This window comes from Emys orbicularis, chromosome 8, assembly GCF_028017835.1.
Source record: "Emys orbicularis isolate rEmyOrb1 chromosome 8, rEmyOrb1.hap1, whole genome shotgun sequence".
NCBI lineage: Eukaryota > Metazoa > Chordata > Testudines > Emydidae > Emys > Emys orbicularis.
The window spans coordinates 97,368,958-97,392,604 of NC_088690.1; the positions used below are offsets into that span (position 1 = coordinate 97,368,958).

At 41.4% G+C, this 23,647-nt stretch overlaps 1 protein-coding gene across 1 annotated transcript in view; it reads left to right on the plus strand.

Moving 5' to 3' along the window:
- Nucleotides 1–23,647, plus strand: part of NR3C1 (nuclear receptor subfamily 3 group C member 1) — a 167,504-nt gene that overhangs the window by 115,337 nt on the left and 28,520 nt on the right. The window contains exon 4 of the mRNA XM_065410060.1: nt 7,421–7,537. Coding sequence (XP_065266132.1) covers nt 7,421–7,537 — 117 coding nt within the window. The remainder of the gene's footprint in view (nt 1–7,420; nt 7,538–23,647) is intronic.

A 23,647-nucleotide genomic window follows, 5' to 3' on the forward strand; every position in this document is an offset into this window, starting at 1 on the left:
TTAAAGAGACAGTACGTATTTTTCATACTGTATAACATGGCTCCTAAACGCAAAGCACCTACTTCATCTGGTGCTCAACCAAAGAAACCGCGATGTGTTCCAACGCTGGAGGAAAAACTGGCTGTGTTAGACTTATTAAGAGATGGTATGTCCATCGCCAACGTGGCGCGTAAATACTACCGCAACGAATCTAGCATCCGTGCCATCAAGATTCGAGAGACAGAAATTCGTCAAGCCATGGCATCAAGTGCTCGAGTAACTGCTAAGGTGACATGCCAAGTGCGTGATCAGACTTTAGTGAAGACTGAAAAGGCATTAAACTTATGGCTGTAAGACATGAACCGTAAACGTGTGCCTATCAATGGCAACATGTTGCGAGAAAAGGCTCTTAGCATCTATGCGCTGTTGAAACCTCCTGCCGAAGAGGGACAGCCTTCTGATGAGAAGGAATTCAAAGCCAGCCAAGGTTGGCTTAACAGTTTTAGGAACCGCTTCAACCTCAAAAACGTGCAGACTACTGGTGAAGCTGCATCTGCCAATGAGGAGGCAGCAAAAGCCTACCCCGAACAATTAAGAAAAATCATAGAGGAAAGTGGCTATCTTCCAGAACAAGTTTTTAATGCTGACGAGACTGGGCTCTTCTGGAAAAAAATGCCCACCCGCACTTACATTTCGAAATCAGAAAGACAAGCCCCTGGCTTCAAAGCAGCTAAAGACTGTGTGGCTGTGTTGCTTTGTGGAAATGCGGCTGGGCATTTAATAAAGCCGGGCTTTAAAATTTTATTTAAATTTATTTTAAAAAATTATTTAAAAATACCCGTGTCCTAAAAGGCAAGAACAAAAATCTCCTGCCTGTGTTCTGGCAATCAAATAAAAAGGCTTGGGTGACGGCAGCATTATTTCTGGATTGGTTCCACAAGTGTTTCATTCTGGAGGTCAAGCAGTACCTTGAAGAGAAAGGACTTGACTTTAAAGTGTTGCTGATCGTAGACAATGCTCCTGGACACCCTGTGGCACTCCGGTTTGCGCATAACGACGTTGAAGTCGTCTTTCTCCCCTCCAATACAACCTCCATCCTCCAACCTCTCGACCACGGCGTCATTAGCTGTTTCAAGGCCATGTACATGAGGCTTACATTCTCACGGATCCTTTCCGCTATGGATGCTGATCCCAATGTTAATGTGATGGAGTGTTGGAAGTCCTTCAACGTTGCTGATTGCATCACTTATATTAAACAGGCAATGGATGCAATCAAGCCTGAAACAGTCAATGCATGTTGGCGAAACCGATGGGAAGACTGTGTGAATGATTTTAAGGGTTTCCCGACCATTGACAAAGAAGTGCAACTCATTGTTCAGGTGGCCAGGCAAGTGGGTGGTGATGGCTTCGTCGACATCCTCGAGGAAGAAATTGAGGAATTAATTGAGGGCCATAGAGAAACATTGACTAACGAAGAGTTAGAGGAACTGATAAAATCGTCTACAGAAGATGAAGATGATGACAAACAGGAAGAGCTAGCAACTTGGAATCTTCATAAATTTTCTGAAGTGTTCCAAGTAGCGAAACACTTGAATGATTTAATTTCTGAATATGATCCTTCTCTGGAACGAAGAAACAAAATCACACGTACTATTACGGATGATTTGAGACCGTACCAAGAAATGTTTGAGGAGCTCAAGAAACAACAGCGACCGTTGCCAATCACCAAGTTTTTAAAGAAAAAACAACCAGCAGCAGCAGAGCCTACACAATCAACTTCTCGAGCTGAACCAGAGCCAACCACTTCGTCTACGACTCGCTCTCCGTCACCCAAGCCTGGCCCATCGTCTCCTGGATCGACATCAAGCCCTGACGACTCAATGATAGTGTTGTCAGGGGAAGAGGAAGACTAATCATTGGAGTGTGTACAGTACAAGACTAGCAAGAATATCCAGGATGACTGGTGACTGTTCAGGTTTACAGTACTGCACTGTACTGTACTGTTTTCATTTTTTATTCTTTCATTCTTCTGTCTCTCTGTTGTGTTATTAAAAATACTTTAAAATTATATTTTGCATATGTAGTCTTTATTATATACTGTACTGTACATTGCTGTATATAATACATAGTACTGTACAGGGTTGTATACACCAAATTGTACTTTATGGGTGATTAAGGGATTTTCAAGGGTCATTTTGACAATACGCGGTTTTCGCTTTACGCGCTGACCGCGGAACGTAACCCCAGCATAAGATGAGACAGACCTGTATTGTGAAAAGTGCTCTGCACCCAGTGGTTGCCATTGTTCTCAGCAGGGGGATCCAGGATGCCATGCCCTTTTGAAAATCAGGCCCACAGGGTTGTGTGCTTGTTTCAGTTTCTGGAGCTGCTTTAAGAAGGGAAGTTTAATTAGCCAGCTTTAGCTATGTGACACTCCTGAATGAATTGTAGTGGGATAAGATCTGACGTGATCAGCCCTGTAATTTAAACTTTTAAATGTCATTTAGACTATGTGGAGTAAAGGTCTTTTTTTAACTGCAGTTTTAATACCTTCCATTTGTAATCCTTGCAGATAAAGATTATTTCATTAAAATACAGTAATCCTTGTACAGTTTGGTTAAATGGTATACCTGTCAGAGTCCTTACTTGTAAGTATACAAGAAACTCACATACATTGCATCTCCTTTTTAGAGGATTCCAATAATAGTAATAATTATTAAATAGTTATATCATCGTAACACTTCATAACACATTTATATAGACTTATAGAAACTTGATCCCTGCTGCGAAGAGCTTATAGAATCATAGAATATTAGGGTTGGCAGAGACCTCAGGAGGTCATCTAATCCAATCCCCTTCTCAAAGCAGGACCAACACCAACTAAATCATCATAGCCAGGGATTTGTCAAACTGGGCCTTAAAAACCTCTAAGGATGGAGATTCCACCACCTCCCTAGGTAGTCCATTCCATTGCTTCACCACCCTCCCAATGAAATAATGTTTCCTAATATCCAACCTAGACCTCCCCCACTGCAACTTGAGACCATGGCTTCTTGTTCTGTCATCTGCCACCACTGAGAACTTATGCTTATCTCTGCATTGACAAAGGAGAGGGTAGAGGAGGGGCAAATAGATTGAGAAATCCTGATAGTCTCTTTAATTGAAAATAAGGTAGCGGTGAGCTGGAGCCGGTTCGCACCGGTTCACGGGAACCGGTTGTTAAATTTCGAAGCCCTTTTAGAACCAGTTGTCCTGCGCAGGACAACCGGTTCTAAAAGGGCTTCGAAGTTTAACAACCGGTAAGTTGAAGTGACCCAGGAACATAGCTGGGGGGGAGCCGGGGGAGCAGCTGCTCCCCCTGAGCACGTTATCCAAAAGTGGCGCCTTAGGCGTCGACCCCGTGGGTGCTCCAGCGCCCCGCCCCGGCCCTCCACCTCCTCCCCTGAACGCTCTGCCCAGCTTCTCTCGCGCTTCCCCCCCCCCCCCCCCCCGCTTCCTGCAAATCAGCTGTTTGCGCGGGAAGCCTGATAGGGTGGAGAAGCAAGCGGCAGCTTTGTGCTCAGGCCCAGGGAAGTGGAGATGGGGCGGGGGGGGGGCGCCCGCGCTGCAGCAGGTAACCCCGGGGGGGGGGGGTGCAGGGAAACCGCTCCCCGCCCCAACTCACCTCCGCTCCGTCTCCCTGGGCAAAGCCGCCGCTTGCTTCTCAGCCCTCCTAGGCTTCCCACGCGAACAGCTGATTCGCTGGAATCGGGGGGGGGGGGGGCTGCGAGCTCGGCCTGACCCGGTGCTCCAGGCGCTGCGTGGCGGCAGTGTGGCCCGGCTCCAGCTGAGCGGCGCGGCTGTAGCGCCGCCAGCCACCTCCAGGCAGCGTGATAAGGGGGCAGGGAGTGGGGTGGGGGGGTTGGATAGAGGGCAGGGGAGTTCGGGGTGCTGGTCAGGGGGCGGGGGTGTGGATGGTGGTCGGGGAGGGGAAACGGGGTTGAATAGGGGCAAGGGTCCCAGGGGAGCAGTCAGGAAGGAGGGGGGGGTTGGATGGGGCGCTGGGAGGCAGTCGGGGCACGGGTTCCAGGAGCGGTCAGGGGACAGGGAGAATGGGGGTTGGATGGGGCAGGGGTCCCAGGGGGCCATCAGGAATGAGAGGAGGAGTTGGATGGGGCGGCAGGGGGCAGTCAGCGGACAGGGAAGGGGGGTGAATGGGGCAGGGGTTCCGGGGGGGGCATCAAGGAACGCGGGGGGTTGGATGGGGCAGGAGTCCCAGGGGGTGGGCCACGACCCACTTGTGGGGTGAGGAGGGAACCGGTTGTTATGATTTTGGCAGCTCATCACTGAAATTAGGTAGTGGAAGAGGGTGTGGAGGAGACTGGCGAAGACCCAAATGGAACAAGTGGGTTTTGAGGAGGGATTCAAAGGAGAATGAGTATACTTAAAGGTGGGGAGGAGTGTCATTTCAGGAGAAGGGAGCAGCATGAGAAAAGGCACACAAGCAAGAGTGGGAAGGTGTTGGAATCTCAAAAGAAACAGAATCAGTAAATTATATTGTGGCCTTTTTGTGGGGATCAGCAGATTTGTTTGGTCTGTTCTGATATCCAGAAGCAGCATGCCTGCAGTGTGGTTGATAATGCAAGAGTGGTTAGATCAACAACAACCTTTCACTGCTCCCATCATGGTCCAATATAGTCCTCAGCACTACATTTGAAGCATTCATATCAGCAGTAAGCGCTCTTAAAAATTTTCCAGTTTGGTCTCTAATCATTAGCTACCTTTAACACTGTATTGCTTGAATTGCCATTGTTTAGTTACAAAGGTGACTGAAAAGGTTGTGGTTTTTTATACAACTCTATACCTTTGCATAGCTTCCAGGCTCGCATGAAGCTGGTCAGTGTGCAGTCACCTTAATTCCATTCATCCCAAAATGTTAATGCAGGGACAGAGGTCTACAACACCATAGAAGCAATGGAGCATTCATCTAAAAAAGGAATGATGGGTAATCACCAATGGTAGACTGCAAAAGAGAGTGCATCAGCACCATAAGTGGTACCATGTGTCAGGAAAAGAGGAGCAGCTCCTAAAGACTACCTACCTGGAACATCATCTGTAATTGTTCTGCAGTATTCATATTCTGAATTTCAGCATCTCTGTGAGAAAGCAAGAAAAATTACTCTTTTTTTCATCTTATTGCAGTGATTGGTATTTCTTCTACTTAGCTGATCTGCAGTGTCCAGTTGTATATTTAATTTGTGTATCTATATATACATACTTATATACATATTTACTAATGAGAACAAGTGTCCTGGTTGTGATGTCCTTTACTATTTTCGTTCTGGATGGAACTTAGTAACTGAAGGTCCCTGTTGCTTCCTCTTCTCCAAATAGAAGATTTTTGAAGCTTGTACAAAACCGAATGAAAAAAGCTCCCAAGAAATCAGTGAGCTACCTAAGGAAGTAAGCCTGAGTGAAGCCACTCTAATAATCTTTGTACCCCACCTTCACAGCCAATTACACAAATTGACCTGACACACTCCTTAATCAAACTTTTTTGCTACTAAGCAGGCAGTTTTCACAGCTCAAATATCAGGGAAAGTTGAATGTTTATTTTCACCTTAGGAAATTCTCAGGCCTGGTCCACACTAACCCCCCACTTCGAACTAAGATACGCAACTTCAGCTACGTGAATAACGTAGCTGAAGTCGAAGTACCTTAGTTCGAACTTACCGCGGGTCCAGACGCGGCAGGCAGGCTCCCCCGTCGATGCCGCGTACTCCTCTTGCCGAGCTGGAGTACCGGCGTCGACGGCGAGCACTTCCGGGATCGATTTATCGCGTCTAGACAATACGCGATAAATCGATCCCAGAAGATCAATTGCTTACCGCCGGACCCAGAAGTAAGTATAGACCTACCCTAAGACTGCCCTCCCATAGGTGAAGTATCTGTTGTCCCAGAAACTGGGCATAGAATCAGCAGACTTTAAATGCTAGCCAATTAAATAAGTGCAAATTCAGTCTATTTCCTGTACACTTGATTCATTCTCAGAGAGAGTTGCAAAAGAGTTTTTATAATGAAATTACCTCCTTAGTGTAATCATACTATATTAGGGCTTTCAGTTACTTCACTAAACAATTTGTGCCTATTTTTAAATAAACAGACTGGAATAGCCTCTGCCTGCTTCATGGGTGGGGTGATAATGGTGATGATACATTGTAGCAAAAAATACTACGTTCACAGGTATTTTTAGAAAACTTGCTGAATCCCTAATGCAAAGATAAAAAGCTTTCTTCAGTTTCCCATTTATATTCTGCAGTAGTTGAATGCTATGTGAAAATTGCCAGGACAGTGATCAGGACTGTAATAATCCATTAGAGTGAAAGTTGGATTCAGTTCTTATTCATTGACTGTTAGATTTTAGAATTTCCATTTAATCAGCCTATGTATCAACGGCATTAGACCAGCTGAAGAGAGACCTGCTTCTGGAGTCTATTTTAGTTTTCATACTGGAGAAGAAGCTGTCCTTTGACCATTATTTCTGAACAGGAAAAGATCTTTAGAAAATTAGTCACAGTTAAAACTCATTAATATATACTCTAGTGTTCCTCCTGTTTTAACTCTGCTGAGAAATGCATCATGGAGAGAAGCAACTCTCTTTAAGTTATGTAGTTCAATTTTCTAGGCTTCCAAGGTCAGCTTAGTTTTGGATCCATAGATCCATAAAAATACCAAGGGATTTAGTCTGTCCACTTCACAAGCTCCACCCAAGGAGCTCTTCCTCCATGTTTTAAAAGTGGTAAAATCAATATCTCCTGAAAAAATTAAAAATGAACACACTCAAACTGGCTTTTCTGGCAGTTGGCCTGGGTGCTATCTGGCTTCTCTTAATCTCAGAAATGCAGAGCTACATATTGCTGTTTCAGAAATCTTATTTTCCTATAAGCAATTAAGTTAGATATTTTAAAGTGGACTGGTTTATGAATGTTTATTTTTTATTTTAATTATCAAATTTGTCTCAAGGAGGCTATATGGTGCATTTAGACTGTTTGATAATTTCCTCTTGCCTCTAACTTTCCATACTATCATCTGAGAATTCTAATATTTACAGATTTTTGTGACTTTATAAAAAGCATTATAAAGAATTTGAAGAGATTCAGTGGGGGATGACTTGTGATAAATTTAAGAGAAAAATAGTTTAAAACCCACCTAAATTGGTGATAAAGAAACAGAATTTTTAAACATTTATTTGTATTGAGTTCTCCATATGTCTTGCCTAGGAAATGTGTGTGGTGATGGGGAATTGTAGATACCGATATTACTATAATAAGTCTGCTAAAAATGAGGTGTGGTGATTCAGTACATTATATACTTCCCAATTTCTTAATTCTAAAACCAAAATTAACTGGACAAATGTAGTCACTATTTTAACTGTACATATTTTCTTTTTGTGTAAATACAGGACAGCACAATTATCTATGTGCTGGAAGAAATGATTGTATCATTGACAAAATTCGAAGAAAAAATTGTCCAGCCTGTCGCTACCGGAAATGTCTTCAAGCTGGCATGAATCTAGAAGGTAACTTAAAATACTTGAATGGATTGTTTGTCTCTGAACCCCAGTTAATGATCATTTGGTTTTATGACATAAGCAGGCATCTGAGCAGTGCTGTAATATGTTCAAAATAGTTATTCATTATTTTATGGTATACCCCCACATTCTTTTTGGCAAAAATTAAGATTTGTTTTGTGTGCTGCTTCTAATCTTTCCTTCCTCTCCTACAACAGCTATATCTCTTAACATACTCTGTCTTTTAACAATCCACTGTTATGAACCAATGTCCTGTTTTTATTCACAGACACAACACATGTACAAAAATTAGGACATTCCTTTCCCCCACCAACACACACAGATATCCCTTGCCCTCTCCTTCACTGAACCTCAGACAGCGGGAACCTAGCTATGGGTGAGATGGGGAAAACAGCTTACATATGCCATATCACTTAGGAAGATGATGTGCCATTTGAAAACTCAAATGAAGAAAAGATCAAGGACAGAGAACTGAAATGAAGTAGATTTGTGCTTCCAAAATTGAAGGAAGAGAAAGTCTGGGTGTAGAGAGAGACAGCCTTCTGTGCAGGCTGTGGAAAATTAATACAAATTTTGGTCCATAAAAACCTTGTCCCAAATTTTCTGGAAAATATACCATTAACAGATACACATGTACTAGTGTGGGTTGCTTTGTGTTAAGTCATAGATGGCTACTGAGAAATCCAAAACCATATCAGCTACAGATGTAGTGGTTAGCTGCTTTAAAACTTTTTCCCAGCATTCAGTATCAAGCATAAGCACAGCAAACTTTTTCTACTAATAAATTAGTATAGCTCTCTCTTTATGCTTGATATGTTTCTATTGAATAGTCTGTTCCTCTGCTATTGCAGGCAACCCTGTCATATAATGTCATTCAAAAATGTATCAAATTCTATCTTAAAACTGGTTAGGTTGTTTGCACCCATTACTTATTGTAAGGCTGTTCCAAAATCACACTCCTCTGATAGTTAGTAACTTTGTTCTAATTTCCAGCATAAATTTATTCGTATCCAGTTAACATCCATTTGTTCTTGTGCCAACATTATGCTTTTTCTTAAATAGTTCTTCTCTCTCGTTGGTGTTTACCTTCTGCTGCATTTATAGAGAGCAGTCACATTTCCCCTTAGCCTTTGTTTTGGCTTGGCCAGCTAAACCAAGCTGTATTAGTCTTGTATCATAAGATAGGTTCTCCTTTCCCTGATCATCCTAGTAGCCCTTCTCTGGTCCTGCTTCAGTTTGAATTAATCTTTCTTGGACATGGATGATGACAGTTGTACATCCAGACAACATATCACACTGCTTATTGGTGCAGATATCCCAAATATATGTGTATAACCAAAATTGTTAAATATATGTAAAATATATTTTGTTGGATGTAAATTTGTAAATAATTTGCAATTTATTTTAAACAAAAAATAAAGCATGAAACTTGAGTGGCAAAAGGTAGCTGTTGGAAACCCTAAATAATGGCTCTGTATTGATCTAACAAACAACGAAAATTAACAAAATATTAAGTGAAGAGTTACCCTTCATTATAAAATGACATGTGGCAAATCAGGAGTCTGGTTAAGTGAGCTTTTGAACTGTTAAGTATTCAATATAGTGACAGGGATCAGTACTCTTTGTTACATTGCCCTCCTATCACTATTATGTTTTTAATAAAAACCAATAACCCATTTGACGAAGCAAGCTTACTTAGGAATATCCACACTCCTCAAGTACTTGCAGTCATATATAGCCTTTTATCTTCCTGCTTCACAAAATATCTGAGGCATGACAGAACCCTATTCTAACTGCATACCTTATTATGAGAATGCTTAGCTGAGTTTTCACAGAATACATGACTTTGTGTGATAAAGGGCCAAAAAATATGAGAGCGATGGCAATCCAAAATAAATCCGAGAAGATGATAAATATATCTCCTTCAAGAGTTGAAATTCTTGACTACTTGGCTATTAACCTTTAGTGAATTTGGTTAATTAAATGTCTACTGACATATCAGGACCTGATTCTGCAATTGGATGTTTACAGGCAGGTTCTTAAACCCATTTGAAGTTCTAGTGAAATCACTGGAATTCTGCATGGGCCAGAGCAGACCCAAATAAAAAATAGGACCCAAAATACAGAAAGCAACTGTGCTAACAAGTTGCATTTTGTTTTTGAATTGCCTGCCTTAGGTTCAAATCCTAGATTTGGCTTTCGGTTATTAAAAAACCATACTGTACGAAATTAACAAAACTCCTGTTTTTATTGTATGTTAATTGGTTACGTGTTCCTTTTTGGCCTTTTCTTTGCCAAAATACAAAATATATTAAACATTTGCATTGCAATTAGTTGAAATATAGGAATGAGAAAATTAATTTATTGGAAAGATAAGGTGCAGGGAGAGCTTTCTAACTCAGATTCGGTAGCCTTGGAAAATAGAAAAACATTTCCTGCCAGCATGGAAAGTTTCTATTTTAAAACTTTATAGATGCAAATAAAATAATGAATAATAATCCAGCGCAGAAATGTTTTGTGTGCTAACAAACCAAATAAATGGCGTTCCTAGTGAAACACCTTTGACAAAGTGTATGTCTAAGCAACGGCTTGGGAAGATGCTTCCAAGCACGTGTAGCCAGACCTGTGCTCGAGCTAGCTTGCTAAAAATAGCAGTGTGGGAGTGGCAGCATGAGCAGTGGCTTGGGCTAGCTGCCTGAATATGTACCCAGTGGGTCAGGCAGGACAGTGCTCGGGTGGCAAGCCTGAGCCATCACCTGTGCCACCACAGCCACACTGCCATTTTTAGCATGCTAGCACAGGCAGAGCTAGCGCATCTGCCTATCCACCCTGGGAAGTACCTTTCCAGCTGTTATATTGGCATACCCAAATAGAATGTGAGCAGCTCACTCATCCAAATTCAGATTTTTGTCCTTTTGCTTTAACGCTTTTGGACGGCAAAAGTGACTGGCAGGACTAGTAGTTTGAAAAGGTGTTACAAAATCTGCTATCTCAGTTCGGTTCGTTTCTTCACAAAACAACTGTGCAGGTTTTCAAAAAAGTGTATTTCTTTTTTTACAATATGGGAAGCTCCACATCCCTAAGGTACAAAGCAAGATCAGTTGCCAAAGTTAAACAAATGAACTATCCTGATCAAAGAAATGTGTTGTGTATTTTCTTTCTCTCAAACACAGTTGTGTGGCATTTTGCTCTAGTGGGCACAGGCCAAAGATTCTTGGGGACTTGAAATTCATCTTCTTTCAGAGGAAATCACAATTATGGAAACTGGCAAATGTAATATATTTCTCACCCTTCTCCAAGTTAAAAGCTATCATTTAGATGGGGATCAGTACTGCCTTCCAAACTTCTTATCTAGAAGCTGAGATTCCTTTCCAGTTATCTGTATTTGAATTTGGCATGCAGTGTTGTTGTAGCTGTGTCAGTCCCAGGATATTAGAGAGACAAGGTGAGTGAGGTATTCTCTTTAATTGAACCAAATTCTGTTGGTGAAAGAGACAAATTTTTGATCTACACAGAGCATTTCCTCAGGTCTGGAAAGGTACTCGGAGTGCCACAGTTAAATATAAGATTGACCTAAGAATTTAGTCAGCCCTGTTGCTGGGACCTTGAACCAAGTCTAGTTTAAGTTTTAGTTACTAGCGTGTTTTATATTTATTTCTCTTGTAACTATTTCTGACTTTAATGCTTTATACTTGTACTCAAAATCTGTCCCTTTGTAGTTAAATAAACTTTTAGTTTTGATTAAAGAATAAATCTAGTGTTGTATTTAAACTGAATTGTTTGGTAACTCCAATTAAAGTAGCAAACTGTTGTAGCAAACTGTTGTATATTGACCCCTTACAGGGGCAATGGACCTCTAATATCTGAACTGCCCAGGAGAGGGCTGAAGAGTGCAGAACATACATTTTGGGGAAAATCCAGCACTGGGAGTGTGTTGGGGGTAACCAAGGTTGGTGGAAGCCAGAGTGTGACTGGAGTGTTGCTGGCAGGTTGCATCTATACACAGACACTCTGGATGTGACCTGCATGCTGTTTGGCTGTTTATGAGAGGCCCAAGATTGCAGGGCAGGTGATGACGAACCCCTCACTAATTTGGATTACACCTGGAATGTGATAGTGAATTTTTCACTTGTTCCGGGGCTAATATGGAAAGTGTACAATAAAGGAGTTGTTGGAACTGCTAGTTTAAGCTTCCATTTTAAGATACTTTGGTCAATGAGGCGATGTTAACTTTTCACATTAAAAACTTTAGACTAAAAACTACACAAAGGCAAGAGAACTATTGGTGTCTCATACACTTTTTAGTCCTAAATAGGTTTATTGGTTAAATAGCAGAACATGATAGTAGATTAATAGTTAATCATCCTGATCTGATATTAACTTTACAAGATTAATATAGAAACATCACTGGTATCCAGGGTACTTGGTTGCAGCTTGTACTCTAGTTTAACTGCTTATAATCAGGCTCCACAAGCCCTATTATAATATTGAGTTTCCCAGTGTTCTTTGATAGGTTTGATTTTTTCAAGGCTTTATACTTTGGCACTAAACTAATTGTGGATTTAACTGTAGCATATCATATACTGTCTACTCCTGGATTTTTATTTCCTGACTCTTACAGAGTGCATGGACTTAGTATGTAAGGTATTTTTACAAAAGCGAGCAATTTTAACAAGCAGGCTTTAAATTTGAGTATGATTTATCTAGTCCTGGTATACAATAGACGAGTGTTGCCGTGTTAAGGGTTTTAATGGCCCAGTAGCAGGTAGAGTTTACGGTAATAGAAATGAAATGGAATTTAATAGTGCAAAATGCAAGGTCATGGTCTTAGTGACTAACAAGAATTTTTGCTATAAGCTGGGGGCCTATCAGTTGGAAGCAACAGAGAAGGAGAAAGACCCTGGTGTATTGGTTGATCACAGTATGACTATTAGTCACCATGCAGTTGTGTTGCAGTTGTGAAAAAAGCTAATGCAGTCCTAGGATGCATCAGGCGAGAGGTATTTCCAATAGAGAGACAGGGAAGTGTTAATACTATTACACAAGGCACTGGTGAGACCTCATCTGGAATACTGTGTGCAATTCTGGTTTCCCATGTTTAAGAAAGATTAATTCAAACTGGAACGGGTGCAGAGAAGGGCTATTAGGATGATCAGAGAATGGAAAAGCTACCTTATGAGAGGAGACTCAGAGCTTGCTTGTTTAGCCTAACCAAACAAAGGCTGAGGGGAGATATGATTGCTCTCTATAAATACATCAGAGGGATAAATAACCAGGAGGAGGAGGAGTTATTTAAGTTAAGTGCCAGTGTTGACACAAGAAGGAATGAATATAAACTAGCCATCACTTTAGGCTTCAGATTAGACAAAGGTTTCTAACCATTAGAAGAGTGAAGTTCTGGAACAGCCTTCCAAAAAACCTAACTGGCTTCAAGACTGAGCTTGATAAGTTTATGGAGGGGATGTTATGGTGAGATTGCCTACAATGGCATATAGCTGACCTGCGACTGCTAGTAGCAAATATCTCCAATGATGGGACACTAGATGGGGAGGGCTCTGAGTTACTACAGAGAATTCTTTCCCAGGGGTCTTGCCCATATGCTCAGGGTTTAACCGATCCCCATATTTGGCATTCGGAAGGCATTTTCTCCCCGATCAGATTGGCAGAGAGACTGGGGGGTTTTCACCTTCCTCTGCAGTATGGGCACTGTTCACTTGCAGGTTTAAACTAGTGTAAATGGTGGATTCTATGTAACTTGAAGTCTTTAACTCATGATTTGAGGTCCTCAGTAACTCAGCCAGAGGTTATAGATCTATTACAGGAGTGGGTGGGCGAGGTTCTGTGGTCTGCAATGTGCTGGAGAACAGACTAGATCATGATGGTCCCTTCTGACCTTAAAGTCTTGAGTCTGTAAAGCCCACTCTAAAAAAAGGTTTGGGAGTACAACTTTCAATTTACATTGTAGTATTCTGTTTCTGGTTTTCAGACTTTTTTGCACACTTGTTACTGAAACACAGCTTTTCATTTTAAAGTCTGATTTGATAAACCTTTCTCCATAATGCACAATAATGCTGAAAAATGAGAGCTATTTAAAACTTCAACGTCTTATAAAATCATGACCTGTGTGGAGAAATAACGTGTAAAATTATGACATGTGGAGAAAGTAAATAAGGAAGTGTTATTTACTCCTTCTCATAACACAAGAACTAGGAGTCAACAAATGAAATTAATAAACAGCAGGTTTAAAATGAACAAAAGGAAGTATTTCTTCACACAACGCACCCGTGGAACTCCTTGCCAGAGGATGGTGTGAGGGCCAAGACTATAACAGGGTTCAAAAAAGAACTAAATAAATTAATGGAGGGTAATTCCATCAATGGCTATTAGCCAGGATGGGCATGGATGGTGTCCCTAGCATCTGTTTGCCAGAAGCTGGGAATGGGCGATAGGGGATGGATCACTTGATGATTATCTATTCTGTTCATTCTCTCTGAAGCACCTGGCATTGGCTACTGTCGGAAGACAGGATACTGCGCTATATGGACCTTTGGGGCCATTCTTATGTTCTTATATTAAGTAATTCATACAAGAAAAAAATCCTAATTCATAGTTGCAGAACATATTTAAATTCACACTCCACTTTATTCCAGATTAACTTTTATGTGTAAACAAGACCTAAATATTACAGTAGCAAGAAACGTTTACTGTAAATTTCTAGAGTTTGTCAAACTCAATTTTTTGTATTGATCATTTTAGTAATAAACCTTTGTTTTGGGTAAAGCTATATTTTTGTGCTAGAAATAGTTGGCTGCCTTAGTTGGCTGTAGATGAGAAGTGTCAAGAGACATGTATTTTACATTTCTTATTATTTTATCTTAAGAAATATTCCCCAGCCCATCAGATTTTTTTACCTGGAGCCAAGCAGTTTTAATAGGCCCAAAATGACGTAGTGAGGACAAGGCAGTAACAATCTCCAGCACTCCATAGCTGTTGAACATTGAAGGTTTATTGTTGTCTGTCATGCTTTGCTGCTTCAGAATTATTGCAGTTATAGATAGCACAGCTTTTTCAGTCCAATCTTTAATTTGATTAATGTACTTTTCTTCTTATACCACGGACTGTAATCTGTCAGTTGTGGTGCTTCATTTCTGTTATCCAAAGGGAGTCAAATAAGTGCAAAATAGGTTAATGGAAGCTGTAACAAATCAGAATTCAGGTTACAGCTAGTGTTACACTGTCCCATAAATCTATCCCATTTAACCTGATTAACAGTAACTGTGTCATTAAACATAAAAATGGCATTCAGTGACTAAAAGTTAGTGTCTCATGAACATGTGCAGATGCACACCCTTGAAGTTCCAGGTGCTGTAGGTAACTTCGTGAGATTCAGCAAAATTCATCAGTTTTTCTTTATTTAAAGTATAAATCTGTAAGTAGGAGTTAAACATTAGTTTTATTTTAATTTAATGCTTTGAAAACTACTATTTTTAAGTCAGAAAAACAGAATTACATAGCAAGAAAAAACAAAAATGCTTGGATTTGAGGCCAAATGAAAAATTGAAAAGCGATACAGAGTTGAGTGTTTTGTATTCAAGAAATGTACCACTATGTGAGCACACAATCTGTTTTTGATTTTTGTTAACTTTTAAAGTAAAACTTTCCAGTTCATTTTTAAATTGCATTTATTAGCAGGAAGTGATGTTCAGTATGACTTAAAGACTTAGGCAGAAGAAAAGAAATCTGACAAAACATTCCACTAGCCCAGGGGTAGGCAACCCTTCAGAAGTGGTGTGCCGAGTCTTCATTTATTCACTCTAATTTAAGGTTTCGCGTGCCGGTAATACATTTTAACGTTTTTAGAAGGTCTCTTTCTATAAGTCTATATTATATAACTAAACTATTGTATGTAAAGTAAACAAGGTTTTCAAAATGTTTAAGAAGCATCGTTTAAAATTAAATTAAAATGCTGATCTTACGCCACCAGCCTGCTCAGCTCGCTGCCAGCCTGGGGTTCTGTTCATCTAGGCCGGCAGCGGGCTGAGCAGGGCCTATGGCCGGGACCTCAGATGTGGGGGTGGGTGTTTCAGGGGTCAGGGCAGAGGGCTGGAGGAGGGGGGTCAGGGCAGAGGGCTGGAGTGTGTGTGTGGGGGGGTGTTCAGGGATCAGGGCTGGGGGTGTGGGAGGGGTGCAGGACAGAAGGCTGGGTGTGGGGGGGGTTCAAGGGTCAGGTCAGAGGGATGGGGGCTGTGGGGGGGTGCAGGGCAGAAGGCCGGGTGTGTGTTGGGGTGGGGGGTTCAGGGCAGAGGGCTGGGGGTGTGGGGGTGCAGGACAGAAGGCTGGGGGTGTGGGGGGGTTCAAGGGTCAGGGCAGAGGGCTGGGGGTATGAGGGGTGCAGGGCAGAAGGCTGAGTGTGGGGGGGGTGCAGGGCAGAGGGCTGGGGCTGTGGGGGTGCAGGGCAGAAGGCTGTGTGGGGGGGGGTTCAAGGGTCAGGGCAGAGGACTGGGAGAATGGGGGGTGCAGGGCAGAGGGATGGGGGTGTGGGGGTGCAGGGTAGAAGGCTGGGTGTGTGTTGGGGTGGAGGGGTGCAGGGCAGAAGGCTGAGTGTGGGGGGGTCAGGGCAGAGGGCTGGGCTGCTCGACTCGTGGGGGTGCTCCCAGCCCCCTGCCCTGAGCCGCTCATGGCAGGGGGCTGGAAGGGATATGCCCTGTTCCACCCCCTTCCCCCAGGCTCCGTCCCTACCTCTCTCTGCATCCTCTACGGAGCTGTGTGCACGCTGCCGCTCTTCCCCCTCCCCCTCGCTAGGGCCATCAGCTGATTGGCACAGGGACGGAGAGGAGGAGGGGCAGGAAAGCACCACGCTGGGGGAAGAAGTGGGGGAGGGGGGAAGCTTGGCTGCTGCAGAACCAAGCTTCTGCCTCCTGCCCCCGCAGGGGAGAGCGGTGGGCGGGGAGGCTGAGTGGGGCTGGGACCGCGGCAGGGAGCTGCGTGCCACTCAAAATCGGCTCACGTACCATGTTTGGCACGTGTGCCGTAGGTTGCCGACCCCTGCACTAGCCAGTTCTCTTTTCTGCACTGACTTCCTATTGAAAACTGTTCATATCAATCTCTCTGTCCTCGTATTCAAATCCAATGACTGAATCCAATTGCCTTAGGGATTGTCTCTCCCTCTGTGATCATGACTAAGACTGCGTGTCTGTCACAGAGGTCACGGATTCTGTGACTTTCCGTGACTTCTGCAGCCGCCGGTGCTGATGCAGTTTGGGTGTGGAAGGGGGCTCAGGGCTGGAGCAGGGTGTTGGGGTGTGGGGCGGGTCCCGGCTCCTCTTCCCCCCAGCACCAGCGGGTGTCGCGGGCCACCCACCCAGTACTTGCAGTGCCCCAGGACCTCCCTACAACCCCCCGATCACCCGCCCCAGAGCACCCGCAGCCCCCCAGCCCAAGTTTATAGCACAAGTCATGGACAGGTCACAGGCCGTGAATTTTTGTTCATTGCCTGTGACCTGGCCATGACTTTTACTAAAAATACCCGTGACTAAAACGTAGCCTTAATCATGACTTCCCCCAATAGCTTTTTGCAAAGGCTTTACCACAATGACAGAGCTGAAGAGTTACCCAGAACTTTATTGGTAGAGAAAAAAGAAGGTAGAAATGAGTGAAGAAGTTAGAACAGAGAACTGAAATTGAAGAGCGAAACGAAAAAAAAAGAAAAAAAAAAAGAGGAAGATTCCAAATAAATAAAACAGCAGAAAAACCAAGCAGTACAAGGGACAGTCTTTATGGGAAAGTTTCTTGAAACCCTGGATTTGCATCTTTGACAGGGTTACTGGTGTAGTGGATGAGGGGAAACAGTAGACATGATATATCTTGATTTTGAGTAAGATTTACAATTGAGTCCAATTGTAAATCTTACGTTCTCCTAAGCAAACCAGGGAAATATGGTCTAGATGAAATTACTATAAGATGGATGCAGAACTGGTTGAAAAATTGTACGTAGAGTAGGTATGGTTCATTGTCACACTGGGAGCATGTATCTACTGGTGTCCTACAGGTATATGTCCCAGGTCTGGTACTGTTCAATATTTTCATTAAAGACCTGGATAATGGGACAAAAATGTGCATATATATTTTCAACTGACACCAAGCTGAGGGGGGTGGCAAGCACTTTGGAAGACAGGATTAAAATTCAAAATGACCTTGATAAATTGGAGAATTGGTCTGAAATCAACAAGGTGAAATTCGGTAAAGAGAAATACAAAGTACAACACTTAAGAAGGAAAAATCACACCTATAAAATGGGGGATAAGTGGCTAGGTGGTAGTACTGCAGTAAAGAATCTGGGGGTTATAGTTGATCACAAATTGAACATGATCAAACAATGTGATGCAGTTGCTAAAAAGGTTAATATCACTCGGGGGTGTATTAACAGAAATGTCATATATAAGACACAGGAGGTAATTTTCCTGCTCTCCTTGACACTGGTGAGGCCTCAACTGGAGTATTGTGTCCAGTTTTGGTAGTCACACTTTAAATAAGATGTAGCCAAACTGGAGAGAGTCGAGAGGAGAACAACCACCAATGATAAAAACTTTTCTAAAACTTTTACGAGAAAGGTTAAAAAAAAACTGCATATGTTTAGTCTTGAGAAAAAGAGGCTCAGGCAGGCCCTGGTAACAGTTTTCAAATATGTTAAGGGTTTTTATAAAGAGGATGGTGATCAAGTGTCTCCATGTCCACTGAAGATAAGACAAAAAGTATAATGGGCTTAATCTGCAGCAAGGGGAGATTTTGGATAGATATTAGGGAAAACTTTCTAGCTGTAAGGGTAGTTAAGCTCTTGAATAGCTTCCAAGGTAGGTTGTGGAATCCCCCTCATTGGAGGTTTTTAAGGACAAGCTTGACAAACACCAGTCAGGGATAGTCTAGATTTCTTTGGTCTTTTGGTCTTTCAGCACAGGGCACTGGACTAAATATAAATAACCTCTACCTTTCAGCTGTACATTTCCATGGTTTTTATAGTTTCACACCTTGATGATTATACAGTGAAAGCTCACATATTTTAGTGGGTTTTTGTGTATTTTATCTAGTTATCTATAAACAGAAGTCTTGGCCCTGTTGAAGTCGTTGGAGATTTTTGCCATCATTAGGAAAAAAGATTTGACCCACAGTTATAAGCAGCTGAAAATAGGGGTTTATATTAGGAAGTGTTGGGCAACCTTAATTGTAGGAGTTGCTAACATTACCACCTATAACATTATACGTGGGGACAGTAGCACGACCTATTATTACACTTCCCCATTATTTTTTTTCAGTTGCTTATGACTTTTGCCAAATTTTAACAATTTGGACTTAAATTTTCTTTGCCAAGTGGCTGCCTCAGTCTGAATTTATTTTTTAACATTGTTCTGCCCATATTAAGAAATTCTGAATTGAAAAGCTCTAGCACCTCCACGCTTTGCTATAGAGACTTGAAATACGGGTGGTACATGGTTAGAAATGGTGGCAGCTTTTGTGTCATAGATGTGCTTTGACTAGAAGATCTACCCAAAATTTGGCCAAGTTATAGGCCTTTGAAAAATCGCAGTTTGTGCATGCTCAGTAGACTTCTTAGATTTTAGCAGCTAAATTCCCTGAAGATTTCATCCACACTAAGTATGATTCGGCCTGGGGCTGAGCAGGACTTTTCCTGCAATTGTAATTCTGGGCTGCTGTGGGCCATGCCAGGTCCAGGCACCTGAAATAAGAGCACCAGCAACATTAATTCTGGGATTTCTTCACTTTTCAGTTCTTGATTTTTGCAAACCTAATGTTTTTTTAATGAAGTTTTTTGTAATGTTTATTTATTTATTTATTATTTGTATTATTGTGGTGCCTGCCCCAGTCATGGATCAGCACCCCGTTGTACAAACACAGAACACGAAGACTAGGGTGGCCAGAGAGCAAGTGTGAAAAATCGGGACGGGGGTGTGGGGTAATAGGCATTTATATAAGACAAAGCCCCGAATGTTAGGATTGTCCCTATAAAATCGGGACATCTGGTCACCCTAACAAAGACTGACCCTGCCCCAAAGATCTTACAGTCTAACACGAGAGACATCAGATACATACAGACTTACAGGGGGAGTACAAGAAAACAATGAGAGATGTGCCTTTAGGAAACTAGCAATCTGGCATAAGCCCACAAAGCCTATGATACATTTATTTCCAGTACAGAAAGAGCATGGCAGCCAAATACAAAGCAGTATCATTCGTAGGTTTCTCTTGGCAGTTTGTAATCTTCTTGAGGTGCAAGGATGAAAACTGCTTGTTTGAATGCTTGTGGAAGTGAGGCTTACTCTTAAAAGTGACTGTAAATAGCATCTTCTTATTTGAGAGGTGATTCCTGTCCTTTCGTAGAGTCTTATCTGCTCACCTTTGTGTTGAGAATAAAAAAATTTGACTTGTGTTAGAACAAAACCTCTATCATAGCTGTGCTGCTATCTCACAATTCATCAACAGAATTGTTACCCTGCATTCTGATTGTATGCTCAAAATCAAACCTTCAGTTACACGTGTGCAATCCCATCAAAGACAGGAGCAACTGATGTATATTTAGGAGTTTGACCTCCAGATTTCAGGGTAAATTTGCTGGGCTGGCAGTTGGGAGTGGGGGATGCCATTACTTTAAACTGAGCACATTTACTAGGGAATTACTCAAAGAGAACAAGCCTGGGAAGCCACATTGCCATCTGATGGTGCATCAGACACCAACAGAGTATAAATGCACTTTCACGTTTTGAAGCACACTTCTACATCCCTGACTGCTATCCTAATGAGTGAACAAAATCTTAATGCAGAAAAAGTCTGGACGTACAAAGGTGATTGAGTAAAAACAAATCAGTGATGCTGCTGAAGTTTGCTGAATTTAATTGATAATTTCCCCCAAAAAGTATCAAGGAAAAATGATCATTCTTAGTCTCATTTTCCTTTCAAAAACTCTTATTCTAGGGTTCAGTATATTTAAGTAGTTGAGTAACCTGATTGGCTGAACAGAGCTAAAGGCTTTTTAGAATACAAACAGATCTTTAAAACCGAAGGAGAAAATATTAGAAGTATATGATGCAATAGATAGAAAATCTTGCTGTTTGACTCCTCACTGAAGTTACATAGTTTTCATTTTCATTGTGTTTATTTTTCCTACTGAACAAAAATGTTCTCTGACCATTGTAATCCTTCCTACATGCTTTGTCCATGCCAGAATGAGTGTTGGTGGCAAATTGAGCTAAAATAAGAGGCAGCTATTGATTTCAAATGTGAATTAGCTGAGTAGCTATGCTATACTAGTAAAGATGTATGGATTTTTGTCAGTAAAGATGTTTATCCCTGACTACCACTATGCTTATTGTTAAGCATTTCTTCTGAAAAACATAAATTAGTAATTTGTCTTAAAAGTGAACAGCAAACATTTTGTTCCCTCAGAAGCTCACTGCTTAGACCATTCCAGATGAGAAAAATACTTAAACTGTATTTCTAAAAAACACAGCAAAATTAATCAAAATAAACATCTAAATATCATCTCAACTTTTTAAGCTAAGATCAAGTATAGTCAGTTTATAGCTGATATATCCTTTAATAGGGTGCAGTTTCTTGCACTTACAGGTTAATTTTTTTCTCTTTCTAATATAATTCCGCCCCACTATGATAATTTAAGCACTGAACCTCAAGGGCCAACTTTTCAGCAAGACTCCTATATTGAGTGCAAATTTGACCTTATTTGCTTGTTTAAAAGGCCATGTGCAAATTTTTGTGGGTGAATTTTTGTACACCACCTGGAATTTTGGACTTCAATTTTCTTGTTGCAACCAGCCATAAACATTATAGAAAATATGTTTTTACAACTTACTAGAAAGTAAATCTTTTGGTCCATCAAAATAAATGGAAAATTATGGGAAAATTGTATGTGAAAGGAAGGGAAATAAACATCTCAGACAAGACAACTAAATTTTGAAGACTGAAATGATCCAGGAGATTTCAAATATTGGGGGGCATTGCTTTTAAAAATTATAAATTCTGCTGGGTTTAATAAATTATCCTGTAGGCATGACATTATTATTTACATTCTTGTCACACCAGTGTTGGCACATGGCAGTAACTACATTCTTGAATCCCTCTTTGTCATTAACTGCCGCGTCCATCTGCTCTGTGGCACTGAGATAATCTGTTCTATTCTGCCTTCCCTGCTAAGGATGGTTCTTAAGGTTTCTCTTGGGCGCCCTTGTTTCGTCTCACCAGTTGGTTTCCTCTTGACAGCTGTAGCATTATTTATATCTTTTTTTTTTCAAGTTCAAAAACTTAAAAAAAAATGATATTTCCAGAGCCCTGAGTGAGTGCTATGGAAAATTGTCTCATTTTCCTTTCAAAAACTTGAATATTCAAGTAATATTTTCAAAAATGGCTAGTGAGGAGGGAGGTTGGGGTGGGGGTTGCCTCTCTTTCTGGGCACCCAACTGCGAACACATTTTAAAGAAGCTCAATATTTTTTTAAGAGGGCAAGTGCTCAGCACTCCATAAATATCAGGCCACTTTAAAGTGTCTCAAGTTGGACTCCCAGAAAAGAAATCACTAGAATGTGTCCAGAAAATTTAGGCCATAGTTCCCATTTTGTACTGGTGATGGATATTCCTTGTCTTTGATTTGGGTAGACTTTTTATTTTGTTATATATTAGTTTTGTTGTTGTATTTTTAATTTAAAAAGTGTTTAGGACGGTGTCCATGAGCATACGGGATGTAAAGCTCAGCCTGCCGATTTTTGCTTTTCTTCCGCTTTCAGTTTTATTCTTTCAATGTAGTTTTTGTGTGTAATTTTCTTTAGGATTAAATTGTGATAAAATGGTTGAAAATTGTAATGTGGTAATTTCTGAAATTGTTCTAGATAAAAAATAATTATAACATCTTTTTGGGGTTACCCATAGCTAAGTTTGCAAAATTGATTTCCATTATTTTCTCCTCCCCATCTCCTGCTTTTTTATGAAGTTATTTATGAATATTCATGTCTATTATTACTCTTACTTAACACAAATATCTGTACACTGGAATTGTGCCATGCTTGGTGTGCGATGAAAAGATGAAAAATGCATTTTTTATTTTTGGGAGAAATTGAATAAAATCTGTTAAACCATTCTTGAGATATTGAAGAGTTGGGAGGGAAAAAAATACTTTCTTGATTGTAAAAGATTATTGTAACATTTCCCCTAAAAACTCACAAAAACTGGCATTAAAAACTTGACTTGAATAATACTGTGTATTGACGAGCATGTCCATGAAACACTAGGAAAAACGATGCATCAGATAACCAAGTTATAAATGAAAGAACGAGTGACTCTGGGCTTGTTGACATTACCCGCTGGATCGACGGGCAATGATCAATCCAGTGGGGGTCAATTTATCGCGTCTAGTCTAGACACGATAAATCGACCACCGAGTGCTGTCCCATCTCCAGTACTCCACCAGGGCAAGAGGCGCAGGCGTAGTCGACGGGAAAGCATCAGCCATCGACTTACCGCAGTGAAGACACTACGGTAAGTAGATCTAAGTACGTCGACTTAGCTGAAGTTGCGTAACTTAGATCAATTTCTGCCCCTCCTCTTCCCCCTCTTCCCCCCCCCCCCCCCCCGTGTAGACCAGGCCTCTGTGTTCAGAAGTGTTATCTTTTTCACACAGGAGCAGTACCTAACTCAGGGGTAGGCAATCTATGGCACGCGTGCCAAAGGCACTCACACTGCCTCGGTCCTGGGGGGGGGGGGGGGGGCGGGGGAGGGGAGGCTCTGCATTTTAATTTAATTTTAAATGAAGCTTCTTAAACATTTTAATAACCTCATTTACTTTACATACAACAATAGTTTAGTTATATATTATAGACTTATAGAAAGAGACCTTCTAAAAACGTTAAAATGTATTACTGGCATGCGAAATCTTAAGTTAGAGTGAATAAATGAAGACTCTGCACATCACTTCTGAAAGGTTGCGACCCCTGACCTAACTGCTCCCCTTTGTTGCTTCACTATACATTTTACTTGTTTAGCCTGACAAGCACAGAGGTTGCTGCTGGAATAATTTGCATGA